Raw genomic sequence first — 18,990 nt, forward strand, 5'->3', positions numbered from 1 at the left:
TGATATTTCATACTTAAATGTGTAACTTGTAAAAGCGTTTTCCCGAACACTTCCCATCAGCCCTCTCTTTATTTCCCCGGAAGAAAACCTCCGCCGCCACCGAGCACTTCCTCTTTCAGCCATCGGGGTTTAGGTATGAGACGTTTACGTTTTTCCTCTACAGCAAATCTGCTTTAATCACGCTCCTGCGTAATTCATCCGAACGCAAAAACCCATAGACTATGTTTAATAAAGGCCTACGAAAAACACGCATTGAGTATTTCAACAAAAACAATAGATTTATCGCGCTAAAATGACATGTAATTTGTGGGTCGGTGACACGGCCTGGTAGCACCGTCGGGTGAACGGCCGGTCTCGGAGCCGATTTAAAAACTAGACAAACTCATACGCAGACAATGTGTAGTTCCGAAGTAGCCTGTTCAACTACATTAATTGGTTATTGCACGTTACCTAGATAATTGTTTATCCAGCTCAGTAATGCTAACCGGCACAACATGCACCAGCTAGCCAAGTTAACTTCACCCGTGAATTGTGGCGCTTGGAAATAGATGAACTTGGATTGTAGATTGAGTGAACAAACACATTACATTCAAGACTCTAGAGACGTTGAACTAACTTGGGACATTATTCTTTTTGTCGGTTTCAGTACACGATGGGACGTGTTATCAGAGGACAGCGTAAAGGTGCGGGCTCGGTGTTCAAAGCCCACGTCCATCACAGGAAAGGAGCCGCCAAGCTCCGTCACATTGACTTCGCCGAACGTCATGGTTACATCAAGGGGATCGTGAAGGTAAGTCACACGGCTGTCCCGTTTTCATTCAGTTTTTCCCAAGCGCTTTTATTTTTGAACGACGCGGGCCTGTTGAATGGCACTTTTTAACACGTGGGACACCCCCTTCACGTCACAGGACATCATCCACGACCCCGGCCGTGGCGCGCCTCTCGCCAAGGTGGCGTTCCGTGACCCGTACCGCTTCAAGAAGAGGACGGAGCTCTTCATTGCCGCCGAGGGCATCCACACCGGACAGTTCATCTACTGCGGCAAGAAGGGTAAGGTGGGGGGTTGGCTGGTTTCTGAAGCTGAATAGATGTTGGTATGATATGGTAGTCTAATGGTGTTTCTCTGGAGTGTTCTTCCTGCCTGTGCAGCTCCTGCGAACCATTTGCAGGTTATTATAAAGATGTTGCGGGCTGTTGGTGCTAGAAACTCTTTATTATGCATCATCATAAGGAATCAATGATGGCCTTTGATGGTCTTCTTCTCGCTTGATGTACGTGCGTTGAGCTGGGGCTGGTACAGCATCCCCTGTTGTAGAGTTTAACAGCTTATCTTAGACGTGGGTTCAGCTTGACATTAGGGTTCTCTTTGTGTTGGTGTTACACCGTCCCACTACTACCAGCAGTTGAATAATTTGTCGACCTTCTGATCCACAGCTCAGCTGAACATCGGCAATGTCCTGCCCGTCGGAACCATGCCCGAGGGTACCATCATCTGCTGTGTGGAGGAGAAGCCCGGAGACAGGGGCAAGCTCGCCCGTGCCTCTGGAAACTACGCCACGGTCATCTCTCACAACCCAGAGACCAAGAAGTCCAGGGTAAAGCTGCCCTCCGGCTCCAAGAAGGTCATTGCCTCTGCCAACAGAGCCGTTGTCGGTAAGACGTTTTCCTTGGGAGACATCAGATTTGTTGGCATTTCAACCCCAGCTGCTTTTTCAACTCAAAAGAAGAATCCATTGCAAACAAATGTGGACGTTTTGTTGACCGCACCTCATTCATTTCGTGGCAACATACTGGCCGTGTTTTAACGGCTGGGCTCCTTTGCAGGTGTGGTCGCTGGCGGTGGACGTATTGACAAGCCCATCCTGAAGGCCGGTCGTGCTTACCACAAGTACAAGGCCAAGAGGAATTGCTGGCCACGCGTCCGTGGTGTCGCCATGAACGTATGTACCCTACGTTTTGAAATTGAAGTGACTTGCATGATGGAGTTCATACTATGTACTTTATTAACATTATTGGGACGATAACGGGTGTTCCTTTTGGAAATCTGACGTGGCCTTTCTTCCTCTCCTCCGTGCAGCCCGTTGAGCATCCCTTCGGTGGTGGTAACCATCAGCATATCGGTAAGCCCTCAACCATCAGGAGGGACGCACCTGCTGGTCGCAAGGTTGGTCTCATCGCTGCCCGCCGTACCGGCAGACTGCGCGGAACAAAGACTGTCCAGGAGAAGGAGAACTAAGTCTGAGATTCTTGATGATAATAAAAAAAAAAGAAAATTATTCCCAAAAAATACCTGTTTGTCTTTTTATTGTGCCCATGTTAAGTGTAAAGTTGGATGGAAGGATGGCTGTATTTGGAAAACATCAGAAGAATTGCCCCAAAGTAAACTATTTGTATCTTTGGACTTAGGTTGTAGGTAAATGAATAAACCACGATGAGGGTAATATGGCGAAGGCCTTTCACCGCCATTAGTGACCAATCAGAATAGAGTGAACGGTCAGTAAATTACAAACTGGCCAAGACAACTTGTTAAGTATGTTTAGTCTTGCCTTAGGTCATCAGAAATTGGTAAGTTGCATACTAGCAGATTTATTTGCCAAGCTTCAAGTTTTCAACTTAAACATTAGTACAAAAGACACAAACAAGATTCCATGTTCTTTATTTGCTAAGGGCGCAATGCTTCTGTTATATTTCTGTGCACAAAAAACCTCAAAGTGAAAGTTCACATCGCGACTGTAGCTCCAGAATTCAACGTCACACCATGGCCAAAACAAAAGTCGGCAAAAAACAGGGCGCAGAACTCTGTACAGTCAATATCCTCTTTAAAAATAACACGGACAAAAATGTTCCTCTTAAATCAAATCTATTTTTTGTGAAATACAACAAAATAAATTCTATAAAATAAGAGCAAAATATTTAAATATAATACGGTGGGCAGAATATTTTCATTTGCAGGAGTATTTGGTATGTTTTAGACAAGAAATCCCAAAAATACACGCATTCAAGTTACCAATTAAATACAGTATTTACTGATGGTTAGCTTTTACTCCTACAGAATTACACTTTAGCTCAAGTTGCAACATGACTAACCAGCTTCTATTAAAGTACAACCCTGCTGTGGGACCTATTCCCCTTGGAGGTGGAGGCAGAGATGTCTAGAAACCGCTGCTCAGGATCAGTCGCCTCTCCTGGACAGCAGTCAAAGGCACCTGGTCTGGCCAGCTCCATGAGAATGGAAGTTGATGGGCAAATAAGTCTAGGAAATTGGCTCTACTGAAGAGAGACAGAAGCAAACCACAGTCTATGGTACACCAGGTGTACACCAGTGGCAATTCTGTTGCATGTTTAAATTTTTTTTTTCTTCTCAGAATTGTCTGTCTATCCCACCAAAAAACGGACTGCCGAATGTGAAGTTGGAGGTTTATAATGTGCAATTGAAAAAGCCACTTATTCATACATTGGTTCAAAATAGCGCCCTCAATGTACAAGGGGTAGATGAGTAAAAAATAAACAAAGTAATCCCAGAGGGCGAGTCCCCTCTGGAGCTGTGGATTAAGAGCAACAGCTTTTTTGTTATGGTCACAAGTCTTCCCTTGGGCTACACTATTCTGGTGAGAAGCCATGCTAAATGTTACAGCATATTAACTAGAGCTTCAAGAAAGGATTGAATTAATTACCAGAACAAAAAAAAAAAAAAAAGAACCAAAAAAAGAAAGAAAAGAAAGGCAATGAGTTTCAGAACAATGTTGCATCACCGCTTTTTCACATCAACCAAAACACCGTAAAACTTCACCCTAACCATTCCACGTCTCACTCTTAAACCAACCACAGCGTGTGTGTTGTGTGTTGATTTGGCATGGGTCATATGGTTGCCAAGGATCTTAATAATACATTTATGATAACAATGCGTCCTCCTACAGTTGAATGACCAGTAACTGTCTGACGGCAGACCAAACCTCACTGCGGAGCATGGGTGATAAAACAAAGAGGAGTTTGTCTTCTTACAGAGTTTATTTTTTTTTGGATTTTTTTTGTTGTTTATTTATAGTATCCATTTTGTTTTTCATCAGATCTGCAACATCTCCCAACAGCAAACCAGGCAGTTATGCTACAGGGGGACTTGAACAGTCAAAACATTAACATACTATGTACACCTTTTTGTCGTGTCGACAAGCGCATCAGCATTGTCAGGTCTGGGTACATTTTCCTTTTTTGTTTACATTTTTTTTTAAATTACAACTTTCCGCTCGCTCGCCTCCGCAGCCTTAGACTGGCCCTCCCCCCCCCCCCCCCCCCCCGTCACGTGGGCCGGCATCTCCAGACCAGGGGGAAGCAACACCCCCCCCCCCTCCACAGACCCACTGCACACTAGCAGGACGCTGGGGGAGAGACTCTGGTGAGTTGGCCTGGAGAGGGGGCCCGTGGGCCACGCTCTGCCCTGCCCTGGGGCCCGGAGAGAGAGAGAGAGGGGGGGAGAGAGACGGAGGGAGAGAGAAAGGGGGAGAGAGAGAGAGAGAGACAGAGACGGCACGTTCTGATGAGAAGCTCTGTCGATCTGGGGGAGGAGAAAAAGGGAGAGCAGGGAGACGGAGGCTCGAGGCACAGCAGAGGAGGAGGAGGAAGGAAGGAGGAGGAGGAGGCTGGGGAGGAAGGAGGCCGTGTGTTACTCCTTGGGCGGAGTCGGCGCTGGAGCAGGGGCGGGCGCCGGGGTCACCTCCTCAGTGCTCTCCCAGTTCTCTTGTGCTCGCGGCCCGGGCCCCGGGCCCAGGCCCAGGCCCAGCCCCGGGCCCTGGACCTGGACCTGGCCCGGGCCGGGAGCGGGGCCCGGGGCGGGCGTCAGGCTCGGGGTCTGCGTCGGGGTCAGGGAGGGGCCCGTGACCGGGGCGGTGGCAGGACCGGGGCGCTGTGGGTTGTTCATGTGCTGGGCAGCGGGCCCCGTGTAGGGCTGCCCGTGGGGGTGGTTGTTCTGATGGGAGAAAAAACAACAACAACAACAACAACAACAATCAGAGCAGTTACACACACACACACACCGGCCCTGTCTGAACATGGGCGTGTCGGGGGTGTGGGGGGGTGTGGTGTGGTGAGGGGCTGGGGCTGTACCTGCTGAAACTGAGTGGTTCCAGGAGAGTGCGGGTAGAGGGAGGTGTCCTCTGGAGGGGAAGAGTCCTGGTCTTCAGTGGCCTCCTGGTCATCCGGCTCCTGGGGACGGTTCAACACACGGTTTATAAACGGACCCCCCCGTGACTCACGGTCTAAAATTGTAGGTATTATTTGGAGTGAGCTGGTGCAGAGGACGCCCCGGTGAACAGCACTTATGAGGTCTATCTGGGATCGTAAACTAGGAGGTAAGCAGGAAATAATTGTGTGGGAGACTAATCCTTCAGACCGTTTCATTACAAAATGAATGAGATGTATTACACTGCAGCCCTACGGTACCGCAGGCCTGAATATTCAGAGATCGGGGTAAGGTGGATGTGGACATTCGTTTGATAGAAAACTGGACCAACGTGAGCCATGGAGATGTACTGCACTGAATGCAACGACGTGTACTGTATCCATCTCCGCGAGGAAAACCTGTCCTATGCATTGCATGCATAACTAGCCACAGGAACCAAACTCCCCACAGAAAGACAAAGAGTCAGACAAAGCGAGGTTTGGGATAGAGGGCTGTCCTGCTGGGCTCAACACTGACCCATCTGCATGTTTGTAAAGCTACGTATTAGTGACATTAGAAATAAATCCATCACACCACAATGCAAGTATAAACGGAATACACAAACTGACGGCGGATGCAGGATATCGATCAAGATCGGGAGGGGGAGCGTTACCATGACAACCTACTCTGGGTTACTATAGTGATTCGTCTTCGACAGTTATACTTCAAGTATAACTCAATGACGACTCCGTTAGTCCTTGGACGTTCTATGAGGGTCGGTAAAAGAGCAAGAGCCTTAACAAATGCGAGAAAGCCAAGGAAAACAGATGCGCTTGCTACATTTAGGAGCTGAAAAAGGTGTTAACCTCTATTGTAATCCTGCCAGTAAAACTAGCCCTTCATAAACTATAGCCAAGGCTTCGAGTTTTCGATCAGTCGTGCCGGCGGCTGACTGCGCCACGCTTTGCGTTGGGAGAGAGGGAGGGAAAGCAAGCAGCTCTGCTGGTTTTAAAATCGGTGTTAGGCTGAAGATGGCTGCCTGGCTCTGAGCTCTGCTGCCTGGACTGACCACTGGGCCGCAGCACAAAGCTGTTCTCACCACTCACCGCAGCTGGGGAAAAGGATTAACGACCACCATGTTTGGCGGGGAAGCAGACAAGCGATAAGCGGCGGTCTGCCTCCTCTCCCCTTGACCACCGGCCGCTGGGAGTCAGTCTGGCCGCCTGTCTGTCTGTCTGTCCCGTCCGTCCGTCCGTCTGTCTGATCGGTCTACCACCTTGCCTGTCATGTGATGGGTGGGCGAGGTGTCGGCGACAGTGGCGGAGGAAGCTTGCAGTCGGGGTATCTGAGTCTTACAGTGTGCTGCTGCTGTCCCGTGCCTTCCCCCGGCAAAAGCTGCTGTGGCGAGGACGATTTCGGCATCGTGGCGTCTTCTTCAGACACAGCCTCGTGCTTCGTTAAGTGACACTATTTTGAAATGGCAGTTAATAGTGCATGTTCATTCAACCATTCCAGCTTGTCATCGTTTCTCGTTTTGTCAAATCTCACAAATCGTTTGATTTGGAATACATTCTTTTTTTTTTTTAAATCAACAAATCAATTAGGAATCAAATATCAAATCAATTTGGCTTATCACATTATTGACATATTACTTGTGTTATTATGCAGGTCAATGAACAAAAAAAGAGGAAAATGTAGTAAATATATACACCTGCAGGGGGCAAAACACTCGAATAAGAATGTCGAAAACTCAAAAGCCCTAACTATAGTAAGGAAAAACTGAATAAAAACAAACAACTCAAATAAACCTTTAACAAAAGCGTGTACACTTTTCTATTTAACTGCAAGCCCTGCAAGCCTACAACTCTAAAGGAAAACACACAGCGACATGATTGTGCATTAGCAGAAGTGTCCACAGGTTAACGACACAATGTCCCTCACTGATGTACCACTGATAGGGTGTACGTACGTCAAGTTAGAGAATTAGAGAGTTAGAGGAGCGATGAACAGCTGGGGTCGTATTCACAAGAAAATCCCAAACCCCCGAGCTTCTTTCAATGTGGATCATTGAAGATAAAAACATAAATAATGCTTTAGAACCATTTCCTAGTGTTAAATACCGGGTAGGGTGGGTCAGGGTTAACTTGGTTGTGAGCAAGGTTAAAACTAGGCTTTCATCAAGTAAAAAAGTTGTGTTACGGTGCCTCAAGCCAAATTGACATCTCTCAATGGGTATAAAAAAGTGCTTTGTAAATGGAAAAGATAAAGTGTGCCCGCAGAGGACTCCACAAGATTCTGATGTTTTATACAACCCATGTCGAATCTGGATAGAAGTCTAAGATCTTCATGCACCACCCACTTTTTGGGTGGTGCATGTCAATTATTCACTAGTTGCCTTTAATAATACAGTTCCTTTGATTAACAGGGACTGCACCAGAAGTGAAAGTACAAGTGCTTTGTAAAACTTTGGGTTTTGTTCACAAGGCAGTGTCTGGTTACAGGCGGCCATGATCTGCATAACTCAAATCAGATATCTGTCAACTATTCTTTTAGTCCCGGTTCTGGTTTGTGTGGCAAGAGACATTTCTTGACAGTAAACTACAGCCATAGCATCAAGGATCCACCGTGGTACCAAGACATCTTGTCCAGACGGTTTAGATACTTCCAGCGGGGCGTATCGCCACCGCGACGGACAAGTTCAATGTCATGATCAAATCTGAATACGACCCCAGGCCTCTGTTGATAGCATCAACCCCCGGCATAGAGAGGGTTTATGGAGCACATGATGATGAGGAGGAGGGGGGGGGGAGGGGGGGGGGGGGAAGAGTGGTTATGGAGGCGGTGCCCCTCGGCTCATTACCTCCTCGGGACAGAGCTCGCAGGCCTTGGCCAGGGTCATGCGGGCGCTGTGGGATCGCTCCAGGAAGTAGCCGTTGGAGGTCTCGTTGCTCTGGACGGGGGGCGACCAGTTGTTGTAGGTGTACTGGGGGTTCCCCGTGTAGGGTCTCCTCTCCAGCTCGTCCCCCAGCCACTCCACCGCCCACGTCCACTTGCGCTTCAGGTCACCGTTGCTCTGTGGACACAAGCCCGAGTCCCAACAAAAGGCACGGTGAGTGAGGGGTGGGGGGGGGGGGGGGGGGGGGGCACCGCTGTGGGTGGCGTGTGCTGGCGTCACAACCGAGGGACTTGCCGAGGCTCACCTGCAGGATCTGGTACGCCACGGAGCAGTTGCTGAAGAGCGCCACCATGCACTTGATGCACTGGTACGCCCGCTTCTGATAGTGGTTTTTGGAGCGCTGAATGGTGTCAAACAGCCCGTCCCTGTCATCGGGGATGCCCTTGAGCACATTGTGGATCCTGCGCGACCGGAGAAGGGACAGATTTAGGCTCAGGATGGGTTGATGCGAAGCAAATGTCACCCACCCACTCGCAGGCCAGCAGCCTTACCGGTGCGTTTGCCAGGAATCCTCGATGAGCAGGATCTGTAGCAGCAGGTCCAGGTAAGGCCTCAGCTCATAGGTGTAAGAATACGCCACCTACACGACACACAACGCTCACACATAAGCCTCAGGCACTCGCCCCATCCATGTGATCGTCAGAGATATTTCATGATCCATAATATCAGCAAAAACATGTATATATTTTTAAAAGGTCTCATTAGCATGGCATATACAAACAAACTGCCTATGATTCATAGTGATGAGCAATTCAAAATAACAGAGCTGTGCATCCACATGCACCAGGGCATTTCCACCAGACATTGATTTGTTGAAAACAATTTGTGTGGAAGCAGACGCACAGAAGGTAGAGGGAAAAGTTTAGGTCAAATCCATTTTAAGAGCTAGAAATGGGTTTACAGCCAAGAAATGTTGGTTACCACTGAGAGACAGTGACAGTGACTACAGAGACAGGTTGTTAACCACTGAGTTAGCCAGTGACTACAGAGACAGGTTAAGGAACCACTGAGTTAGCCAGTGACTACAGAGACAGGTTGTTAACCACTGAGTTAGCCAGTGACTACAGAGACAGGTTGTTAACCACTGAGTTAGCCAGTGACTACAGAGACAGGTTAAGGAACCACTGAGTTAGCCAGTGACTACAGAGACAGGTTGTTAACCACTGAGTTAGCCAGTGACTACAGAGACAGGTTGTTAACCACTGAGTTAGCCAGTGACTACAGAGACAGGTTGTTAACCACTGAGTTAGCCAGTGACTAGAGACAGGTTGTTAACCACTGAGTTAACCAGTGACTACAGAGACAGGTTGTTAACCACTGAGTTAGCCAGTGACTACAGAGACAGGTTGTTAACCACTGAGTTAGCCAGTGACTACAGAGACAGGTTGTTAACCACTGAGTTAGCCAGTGACTACAGAGACAGGTTGTTAACCACTGAGTTAGCCAGTGACTACAGAGACAGGTTAAGGAACCACTGAGTTAACCAGTGACTACAGAGACAGGTTGTTAACCACTGAGTTAGCCAGTGACTACAGAGACAGGTTGTTAACCACTGAGTTAGCCAGTGACTACAGAGACAGGTTGTTAACCACTGAGTTAGCCAGTGACTACAGAGACAGGTTAAGGAACCACTGAGTTAACCAGTGACTACAGAGACAGGTTGTTAACCACTGAGTTAGCCAGTGACTACAGAGACAGGTTGTTAACCACTGAGTTAGCCAGTGACTACAGAGACAGGTTGTTAACCACTGAGTTAGCCAGTGACTACAGACAGGTTGTTAACCACCGAGACAGACAGTGACTACAGAGACAGGTTGTTAACCACCGAGACAGACAGTGAACAGTTACCGGTCGGGGAACCAATGAGTCAGACAGTTAAGTTAATACAGTGACAGGTTGGGGAACCAATGAGTCAGACAGTTAAGTTAATACAGTGACAGGTTGGGGAACCACTGAGCCAGACAGTGAACAGTTACCGGTTGGGAACCACGTCTGCAGGGTTGGTCCCTCACCTGCCAGAGGAGCTCGCTGAGCACCGTGGAGGAGAACTGGGGGTTCTCCCAGCAGCTGAAGCGCAGCAGCTTCACCGTCTCCTCAGAGTTGCTGCAGTCCTCGATGATTTTCTTCACGTAGCTGGTCCGCACAAACAGGATCTCAGCCACCAGCTGCTGCACCGGCATCACCGGCGTGGTCAGGTTGGCGTCGCCGTAAGGGTTCGCTAGCGGGGGGTTACCTGGTGGTGGGAGGGAGAGCACAATGTTTAGCATTCAAGATAAGATTCATCATCATCATAATAATAATAATACATTTGATTTAAAGCGCCATTCATGTCACCCAAAGACACTGTACAGTAATGGTCAAAATAACATTAAACATCAAACAGGGACAATATAAACAGACACTACACAGAAAAAACAAAACGACTAAACAGTAAATAAAAGGGGGGGGGGGGGGGGGCGCGTTAGGGGTAGGAGTGAAAGGCCAGAGCGAATAGGTGAGTTTTGAGCAGTGATTTGAAAGTGGACAGCAAAGTGCTTTGATGCACTACAAGTTGGAGGGAGTTCCAGAGTTTTGGACCGGCCACGCGTAACGCCCTCTCACCCATTACGCCCACGCCAGTAACGATGCCACCCGACCGCATTGTTACTCTTCCGTCAGCAGGAGCCCTAAGTTCCAAGCTCTGCCCACACGGCATAGAGAGCTCAGAGTGGCTGGTTTGATCAAGCACGCGAGGGAGCCCACGTTTGGCCTCCCTCGTCACGCCAGTGGCTTCACTTTGCTGCGATAGCTACTGTATGTGTTGCTGCTAGCCTGAAGGTATGGTAGGTCTATTTTTATAAGCATTCTTTTTGCCATATTTATTTTTTCTCTATTTACATTCTGAATTCTGAAGCAATCAATTAATCAAATGCTTGGGGAAAAAAAAGTTGCAAATCTGTTGCAGGCCTGTGACAAGCCAGTCCCAAGCCATTCGACGGCATACCGGTCTGTCTACATACCTAGCCAGCTAAGGCTAGTCAGACCTGTCGCTACAACTAGCGAGTTAGTCATGTGTTTAAGAGGAGAGGCTTTGCATGGAGGCCCGAAGTGGGAGGGTTGGGATTTTTTTCTCTCCGCTGTATAGTTTCATAATCCAGCGTACTCTAGTTTCTAGTTTCTCCACACCGCCTACCCCTCGCCGAACATGAACACGCCGTTATAGTCGTCGCTGCGGCACTCACCGTTGATGGAGGACTGCATGCGCGTGGAGACGTCGCAGCAGCGCACCAGCTGGGAGACCACGGTGTACAGCTTGCCCAGCTCAGCGTACTGGTACTTGATGGGGGGGCCGGGGCCCTCGTCCAGCGCCACCAGCATGAAGGTGCCCGGGACGCTCAGCTTGAGCAGCTGGGTCTTCTCTGCCAGGCCTGTCCGTCGGAGGCAGCAGGGAGGTGGAACAGGTTAGACTTTGTGGTTTCTAGCACAAAGGTAACAAAAAACGCTAACAATTTAAAAATAAGGGTACATTAACCGTTAATTAATCCAGGTTAAAAAGGTCCCATGACATGCCACCGGGTGTGAGTGTGATTAGCCGTCACAGGCCGTTTTAGAAATCGGGCTCTTCTGACACCACAAGTGGTACGTGTCCACCAAGACGTGTGACGGATAGATGAGCAACGTTTGTCATTTACAGTCCACTGGGGTAGGCTGGTGGACTGATCTATCCAGCGCACATCTAGGTGGACACGCCCACTTGTGATGTCAGAAGAGCCCGATTTTCAAAACGGCTTGCAACGGGTAATCACACTCACAACTGGTGGAATGTCATGGGACATAGTCCCACTTTAATGCAGTGAAAGGCATTATTATACAGCATTAGCATAAGGGTCGGTGTTAGGGTTAGTGAGCAAACACCCTATTCAATAATTGATCAATTAAACACTACGGTAAGATTAAAAACCATTACCGTAGTAAGCATGAACATCATGTCTATGTCTTAACTTTATTTTCTTAATCTTAGTTCAATTGGTCTACAAATGTCTAAAATAACGCTGCTCCCAACTGCTCTGCAAGACAATAACAAGACTACACAGTGGTACAAGATCCACCATCCGAGCAACGTCAAAAGGCAGTCGTAGTATCCCCTTCCGCAGAACATCTTTTGCTCAAACTGCCTTTTCAATGAAAGGGACAAAGTTATGGAACTCATTGCCGACCCCTTGAAAACATTTCTCACATTCAAAAGAAACACAAAATTGTGGCTCATTCAGCAACAATCTTGCTCTCATATTTGGTTTTTACACTGTGCTCTCTCTGTATGTCCTATTTTCTCTTCCATTTTAATTTTCCTATTTGTAATAATGTTAATGTGTATTATTTTGAACCAAAAGCCCTACTAGGGACAAGTGTCGTGAATTAGCTTTGGCTAAAAACACTATGATGCATACGATCAGATGATTGTTTCACGCTTATCTATGTTTTTGTACGTGTCCCTATTCAAATAAAACCTTCAATAAATAAACATTAGTCAACGGGGAACACCTTCGGTAAATGTTCCAACGGGGCCACTGAGGGCATACTGAGCAGCAGCACGTGCGCACAACAAGAGCGGGTGAGCGTCGTTGCCGTCCTTACCCAGGTTGGCGTACATCACAAAGAGGTTAAAGTACTGCTGCAGGTGGCGGCCGTGCTCGGACACCTCCCTCCTCAGCAGGTTGAGCACGGCGCGCAGGAGGTGGTCGCTCAGACTCAGGTTGTCACAGCCCTGCAGAAACAACGACGGCGTTCAAGACGAGGCACGACGACGTTCAGAGTTGACAGTATGTGCACCGACAGCGTAACATTAAAAACACAAAAGAACAACTCAAAACATAAAGGCTCCCGATCGCAAGCCGGCCTCATCCGGCCCGTCAGCCGCTCGTGAAAAGTTGTCATCACACAACCCCGCGCGACGGCTTTCGCTCCCGATAAAAATAAAAAGATTTAAAAATGTGGTTGCTAGGCGACCGGAGGCGACTAACCTGAGTGGCGGGCACGGGGGAGGTGACGGGGGAGGGGTAGGGGCCGTCCTGGAGGGAAAAGTGCGCGATGAAGACGATGAGCTTGGCGAGGGCCCCGCGGACCTCGGCGCTCGGGCACTCCAGCAGGTACTCGGAGAAGCAGTTGGCGTAGGCGAACAGGACGTTGTGTGCAAACCAGTAGCGGACATTCTTACTGTGTCTGAGAAGGACGCACAGGGCATCATACCTGCGGGGCGGGAGTGGGGGGGGAAAGGGAGACGTTTACGTTAACGACAATCAGACGGAGGGAAGAAGCGCGGTCGGCGGTGGCTTCAAGGCCGCTTCTTTTAAAGCAGGGGGAACTCACCAGTCGCTGGCGGGACCACGCACTACTTTCTTTGTGTGGAACCCTGTGCTGAAGAGGAACCGGGCGGCCAGCTGGACACTAATCATAGCGATCTCCTCTGCCTCTGGCAAGAGGTGGTCTTGCCCTGGAGAACACAAAGTGTGGAAAAGGCAAAGTCTTTAGGGCCTGGAGTCTTATTCCACCGGGGTGGTCTTCGTCACGTCACGTAATTTAAGTCGCAACGCGGGGCGTTTTCAACAAGCCCCGTTAACTGGACGTATCTGAAGTCAATGCTGATCAATAGTGATTTCAATGATGTTGGCAATACAATCACACCCTATAACTGATCATTTATACGGATTAGAAATGCTGGCCAGCCCACACCCCCTGGTCAACAAGAATCTTACCATGAACGGCCCCTAAACCCCTACCACTCAATCCACCCTACCGGCACAGCTATGCTGGTTTGCTTTGCACAGTTGCGCAGGCAGTTAGTCTCCCGCTTACTAAGCATAAGGGGCTGAATCTCACACATTGCACCTTTAAGGTTCAAGGCACAGAGTAGACGTAAATTAGTGCAACATTTGTGTTGTAATACATCTGTAAAATATTACTTTTTCCGTCCCATAATTCAGACCCTGACAGGAATTCACGGAAAATCCCATGAGCACATAATTAATGTGTATAAATTAAGGATGAGAAAAAAAAAAATTACACATTTCATTTTCAATGTCCTCCAACACATTGAACGAGTCGGTGGATTAAAGACTGAGCTCTTCAGCACCGAAATCATCTCAGAAGTTAAATCCCAAACAAGTGCTTTTACGCGGATGACTAGCCCCATAGTTAATTTCCCCTTTGCAGCACTCATGGGTCCAGCTCTCATTAATAATGCATTGCCACTTATTATCGTTGGATCCAGAGGCAGATCAAAGAGCCCGCTCATAACTTCTAACCTGCCGCCGCTGAAGCTACACACGGCCCTGCCTAGTGCGCCAGCGTTCCCTTTATTTTAGAACACGTCGGGGGTGAAGACTTCATTCAAAATGGCCACGGGAAGATCACGCATACGTGGAACAGAATTTTGTCATTTCCCGTTTACAGAACAGATAATAAGTTAAGGTTCATACGCATACCTGGAGGGGGGTTTAAATAGACACTGTTACAGGTGAGGAGTTTCTTAATGAACTGGAAATATTCCAGGCTGTATTGCATTCGGTTGTGCATGAACTGGACGTTCTGCTTGCGCACGCTGCACTCGATGACGCCCGGCATCTTGACCTGGTTGGGCTTGCTGTTGGCCAGCGTCAGCTCCGAGATGTACTTGACCAGCTCGCTGTCCTTGCCCAAGGAGTCCATGCGCTCGTAGAACAGGATGTAGGCGTTCCACCAGCGCTTCTGCCGTCGGTACGACATCCTCTTCATCATGTGGTCGAACACCTCGCCCATGTACTCGCCGCCGAAGCACTGGTTCTTCATCTCCTCCTCGTCGTCCATCTTGCACTCCGTCACGTCGCCGTCGTCGAACTTGTACCAGCGGTTGCGCTCGCCGTCGCCGCCGTTCCTCTGGATGATGTAGGAGTAGTAGTGGCCGCCGCTGGCCTGCCCCGAGTGCACCAGCACCCCCACCAGGCGGTACTTTGAGCTGCCGGGCGGCGAGGGCTCCGAGGGCTCGTTCTGCTGGATCACCTGGTTCTCCGGGTTGACGTCGTCGCCCTCCAGCTTGGCCACGCCCGCCACCGTGTACGGCTCCATGTCCAGTTCCCGGGGGAACTCGAAGTAGTCGTTGAACTTGATGGCGCACTCCCGCTCCCAGTCGTAGTCGAAGCGCTTCAGCTGGATGGCCAGCACCGGGGGCAGCTTCTTGATCAGCAGCCGCTTCACCGTGTCCACCTGGGGAGCAGCGCAGAGACAGGCGTGAGTCACAGTTCAACACCTCAGCCCCCATTGGACGTCATCAAGAAGATAACTGGGCAGATGAAGGAAATGCTCACTTCTGAATCACGTCTCCTTAAAGTCATTTTTGGCATATTTATTCAAATTCAACATACATCCTGACAGCAATCAGATAAATTAAAAGAAGATCCAGTATCAGTGGCTATCGCAAGCCTGTAATAAGCCTGTCCAATCATTTCAAATGGCCCGAATTAAACTATTGGATGGCCTACCCGTGTTCATCTACCTTCTTAGTTTGCCTCAAGGCAAGGCATACCTATTGCTAAAACTAATGAAACTATTAATGTGTTTTGGGGCATTGGCTTTTGAGGGAGGCCTGGAGGGAGGGATTTTTTCAGTAAGATCCTTTCAAAGTGTACCTTACTCTGGCTAGTTTCTCCAAAGTCTCCTACCCCAGGTTTAATGTGAAGGCAAGCGAGGCAAAGTATCTGCTGAGTGTGTGCTCTAGCATTACCTTCTTGTTGCACTTCTCACAGTGGTAGGCGTTGGCTCCCTCCAGCAGGTCCCCTTTCACATACTGCTCCATGGAGTCCAGCAGGTTCTGGTGATTCCTGATGTCTACATTCAGCGTGGTGAAGGACTCCTCACACTCATACCTGAGGAACAAGGTGGACACAGGGTGCATCAGCTCACAAGAACCCCAGAAAAAAAAAACACAAACACCAAACCAAAGTCGTGAGAAAACGTTTGAGAGCGCACCTGTGGGGACAACCCTGACAAATCTTCTGGTCGGCAAAGGAGCCTCCCAGCACCTTGCTGAGCATAGGTGGGTGTCCGAGGGCTTTGAGGGCCTCGTCCAGACTGTCCACCAGCGAGTTGAAGAACTCCAGAGCATCGTGCTGCTCCCGCAGGTTCACCGGCTCCCCCCATAACCTGAACAGCAAACGATTGCATTAGTGAGTACATGTAAAACTAAAAACAGAAAAGGGTGGAGGATTTGTAGCAATAACATGAGAAGGATAGAGGATAAGCAAAAAAAAAAACAAGTGGTGGCAAAGTAAGCTTGGGCTTCTGCTCAATATCTAGACATAAAAAAAGCAGACATAGGTCAAAGGTCGAGCTGTATTTTTAGCTCCCAAATTATTTACACACAGGCAGCTGTGCGACGAAATAGGAGACAATTGGCTTCTGTCCATTTGAACTGCACTTCACCGCGATATTATTTTACCAGTCTGGATTAGAGGACACCTCGTTTTATTCCTGCCTTTAGATTGATCAACCCTGCAATCAATCGAACAGAGCGGGAACCACTCTTAGTGCAAATACACACACACACACACACACACACACACACACACACACACACACACACACACACACACTACTAACTAGCCTGGTTGTTGGTACCTGAACTGCTTCCAGAATCCCCTGGGGACATAGTACTGCAGCCTGGAGGCAGCCAGGTGGCCGAAGATGACCTGCAGGTGGCGCAGCACGCCGATGTTGTACTCCTTCCGGTCCTCCGACTTGCTGGCCGGCTTGTCGTCGAACTGGTGGTGGTAGCTGAACACCTCGTCGCGCGGGTCCACGTTACTCTGCGGTAAGGTAGGAGCACACACCTGCGTGAAGTCAAGCCACGAGGTGAAAACACAGGCACGGACGGGGACGCGGGTGTTCACAGTAGGGGTGTGCATCTCTCCAGTAAAAGACGATTCGATGCGTGTCTCGATACATGGGGTACGATACGATTCAGGAACGATACATTTTTAAAATGGAACGATTAGATTCAGTTCGATGCAGAAGGATTTCGATTCGATTCGATGTGGCACGGCTCAATTCGAGAGGGTGTGATGCAATGGATTTCTTGTTGAAAGTAGACAGATCATTTCACAAAATGAATTAACTTCTAAATGTGGCATTTCCTTCAAAAAGATTTATCAAAGACTAGAGAAGAGTCTAGAGAAGAAGTGTATTTGTTAGGGGTGTGCATCTCTCCAATAAAAGATGATTCGATGCGTATCTCGATACATGGGGGTACGATATGATTCAGGAACGATACATTTTTAAAATGGAACGATTCGATTCAGTTCGAGTCAGAAGATTCGCATCTTTTAAATCAAAATCGATTTTTTTCGATTCAAATCGGTTTTTGTCACACCCCTAGTTCACAGGTTTGAGGAAGTCTACGTGCCAAATCGTGGATAAGATCAACGGCGGCAGTCGCTGTGGAATGCTGTCTGGTCGCCAGCCGGGTGTCGTCGGTGAGAAGGTGCTCTGTTAAAAAGGGATCCCGTACCTCGGCGCCTACCTCGTTCTCCGGCTTCTCGTCCCCGGACATGTCGTCGTCCACGTCGGTGCCCGTGCCCTCGATGGCCAGGATGCCGTTGCGGATGGGCGGGATCATGTAGAGCTGCTGAATGACCGAGTTCATGTAGCAGGTGGCGCCCGCGTTCTTCAGGCCCACGAAGCCCTTGTTGGGCCGCGGGCCCACGGGGGGGAGGTACTCCCACTCCGTCAGGGTCTCGCATCCTGGAGAGGAAGAGGAGGGGGGGGGGGGGGGGGGAAAGGGCTTTGTGACAAGAGCGCAAGACGGAGCTGCTCTTTAATACAGGACTTCATTTTTTCATTCATTCATTCATTCATTCATCTCGGATACAAGCGGCCGAGATGAGTTTTCTCAGGAGGGCTGCTGGCTTCTCCCTTAGGGATAGGGTGAGAAGTTCAGTCATCCGGGAGGAACTCTGATTAGAGCCGCTGCTCCTCTGCTTAGAAAGGAGTCAGTTGAGGTGGTTCGGGCATCTGGTAAGGATGCCCACTGGACGCCTCCCTTGGGAGGTGTTCCAGGCACGACCAGTGGGGAGGAGACCCCGGGGAAGACCCAGGACTAGGTGGAGAGATTATATCTCAACACTGGCCTGGGAACGCCTCGGGATCCCCCCGTCAGAGCTGGTCAATGTGGCCCGGGAAAGGGAAGTCTGGGGCCCCCTGCTTGAGCTGCTGCCCCCGCCACCCGACCCCGGATAAGCGGATGACGATGAGATGAGAGATGAGACATTCATTCATTCAATTCATTTACAAGTGGCCCAGTCGGTCGGTAGTACCTCGGTAGTACATGTCCGTCAGCGTGTCCACTATCTGCTTGAGGTTGCGGACGCAGCCGACGGCCAGGGCCACCAGCAGCTCGAAGCCGGCGTTGATGGAGGCGGGGCTGCTGCACACCGGAATGGCCTGCTCCGTGGGGAACTCGCCGCTCTTCATGTACTGCAGGTAGACGTTGGACGCCGGGAAGATGAAGTCGTCGATCAGCTCCTGGAATAAGGGAGGATGGGGACGGTTAAAAAAAGGAGGAAAAACACCTTTCGGAACAACAGCCGGCGTGGACCCTGGACACAGGGGCGTGGCGCTCTCCTTCTGGTCACCTTGATGAGGTTCGCGCCTCCCTTCTCACAGCCGATGTGGTACTTCTTCTCCGGGGTCTGGAAGGCCAGCAGCTCCTTCGTCACGCCGATGTGCCCTTCCAGGATGGTCTCCTCCACGCCCGTCTCTCCCGTCTGCTTGACCTCATCCTGAGACACACGGATGGATCCTTCAGCACGCTCCCACTACTAACTATACACACCATCACACTGACACCAAGAAGGCCGGAACTCTAGACCGG

General features: G+C 49.5%; 2 protein-coding genes across 13 annotated transcripts in view; one reads left to right on the forward strand and one right to left on the reverse strand.

The window, feature by feature from the left end:
* The first annotated feature begins 99 nt into the window (after nucleotides 1–99).
* Nucleotides 100–2,287, forward strand: rpl8 (ribosomal protein L8). Its single transcript, XM_084478452.1, has 6 exons — nucleotides 100–133; nucleotides 647–790; nucleotides 909–1,050; nucleotides 1,435–1,653; nucleotides 1,825–1,940; nucleotides 2,078–2,287. The coding sequence occupies exons 2-6, from the start codon at nucleotides 653–655 to the stop codon at nucleotides 2,234–2,236; spliced, it is 774 nt and encodes a 257-aa protein (XP_084334578.1). The 5' UTR covers nucleotides 100–133; nucleotides 647–652; the 3' UTR covers nucleotides 2,237–2,287.
* Nucleotides 2,288–2,640: 353 nt separating this feature from the next.
* The window catches only part of usp9 (ubiquitin specific peptidase 9), a 40,101-nt gene continuing 23,751 nt past the window's right edge, over nucleotides 2,641–18,990 (reverse strand). For 3 of the 12 annotated variants that reach the window (XM_084478804.1, XM_084478797.1, XM_084478801.1), the window contains exons 30-47: nucleotides 18,752–18,898; nucleotides 18,434–18,641; nucleotides 17,629–17,861; nucleotides 16,740–16,951; nucleotides 16,092–16,265; nucleotides 15,847–15,988; nucleotides 14,573–15,329; nucleotides 13,458–13,581; nucleotides 13,112–13,337; nucleotides 12,726–12,855; nucleotides 11,333–11,518; nucleotides 10,088–10,344; nucleotides 8,603–8,691; nucleotides 8,356–8,512; nucleotides 8,016–8,228; nucleotides 6,512–6,622; nucleotides 5,101–5,199; nucleotides 2,641–4,963 (exon numbers count right to left, since the gene is read on the reverse strand). In XM_084478804.1, coding sequence (XP_084334930.1) covers nucleotides 4,661–4,963; nucleotides 5,101–5,199; nucleotides 6,512–6,622; nucleotides 8,016–8,228; nucleotides 8,356–8,512; nucleotides 8,603–8,691; nucleotides 10,088–10,344; nucleotides 11,333–11,518; nucleotides 12,726–12,855; nucleotides 13,112–13,337; nucleotides 13,458–13,581; nucleotides 14,573–15,329; nucleotides 15,847–15,988; nucleotides 16,092–16,265; nucleotides 16,740–16,951; nucleotides 17,629–17,861; nucleotides 18,434–18,641; nucleotides 18,752–18,898 — 3,768 coding nt within the window. In that variant the 3' untranslated portion in view covers nucleotides 2,641–4,660. The remainder of the gene's footprint in view (nucleotides 4,964–5,100; nucleotides 5,200–6,511; nucleotides 6,623–8,015; nucleotides 8,229–8,355; nucleotides 8,513–8,602; nucleotides 8,692–10,087; nucleotides 10,345–11,332; nucleotides 11,519–12,725; nucleotides 12,856–13,111; nucleotides 13,338–13,457; nucleotides 13,582–14,572; nucleotides 15,330–15,846; nucleotides 15,989–16,091; nucleotides 16,266–16,739; nucleotides 16,952–17,628; nucleotides 17,862–18,433; nucleotides 18,642–18,751; nucleotides 18,899–18,990) is intronic. The other 9 variants (XM_084478808.1, XM_084478807.1, XM_084478800.1 and 6 more) reach the window with 7 other exon arrangements.

Source organism: Micromesistius poutassou (genome assembly GCF_964030765.1).
Source record: "Micromesistius poutassou genome assembly, chromosome: 14".
NCBI lineage: Eukaryota > Metazoa > Chordata > Actinopteri > Gadiformes > Gadidae > Micromesistius > Micromesistius poutassou.

Bases quoted from the DNA above. Each gene is read 5' to 3' on its own strand.
- rpl8 (XM_084478452.1), top strand. From the start codon at position 653: ATGGGACGTGTTATCAGAGGACAGCGTAAAGGTGCGGGCTCGGTGTTC. The intron at 791-908 runs GTAAGTCACACG...TTCACGTCACAG, and splicing joins ACATCAAGGGGATCGTGAAG to GACATCATCCACGACCCCGG. The intron at 1,051-1,434 runs GTAAGGTGGGGG...TCTGATCCACAG, and splicing joins CATCTACTGCGGCAAGAAGG to CTCAGCTGAACATCGGCAAT.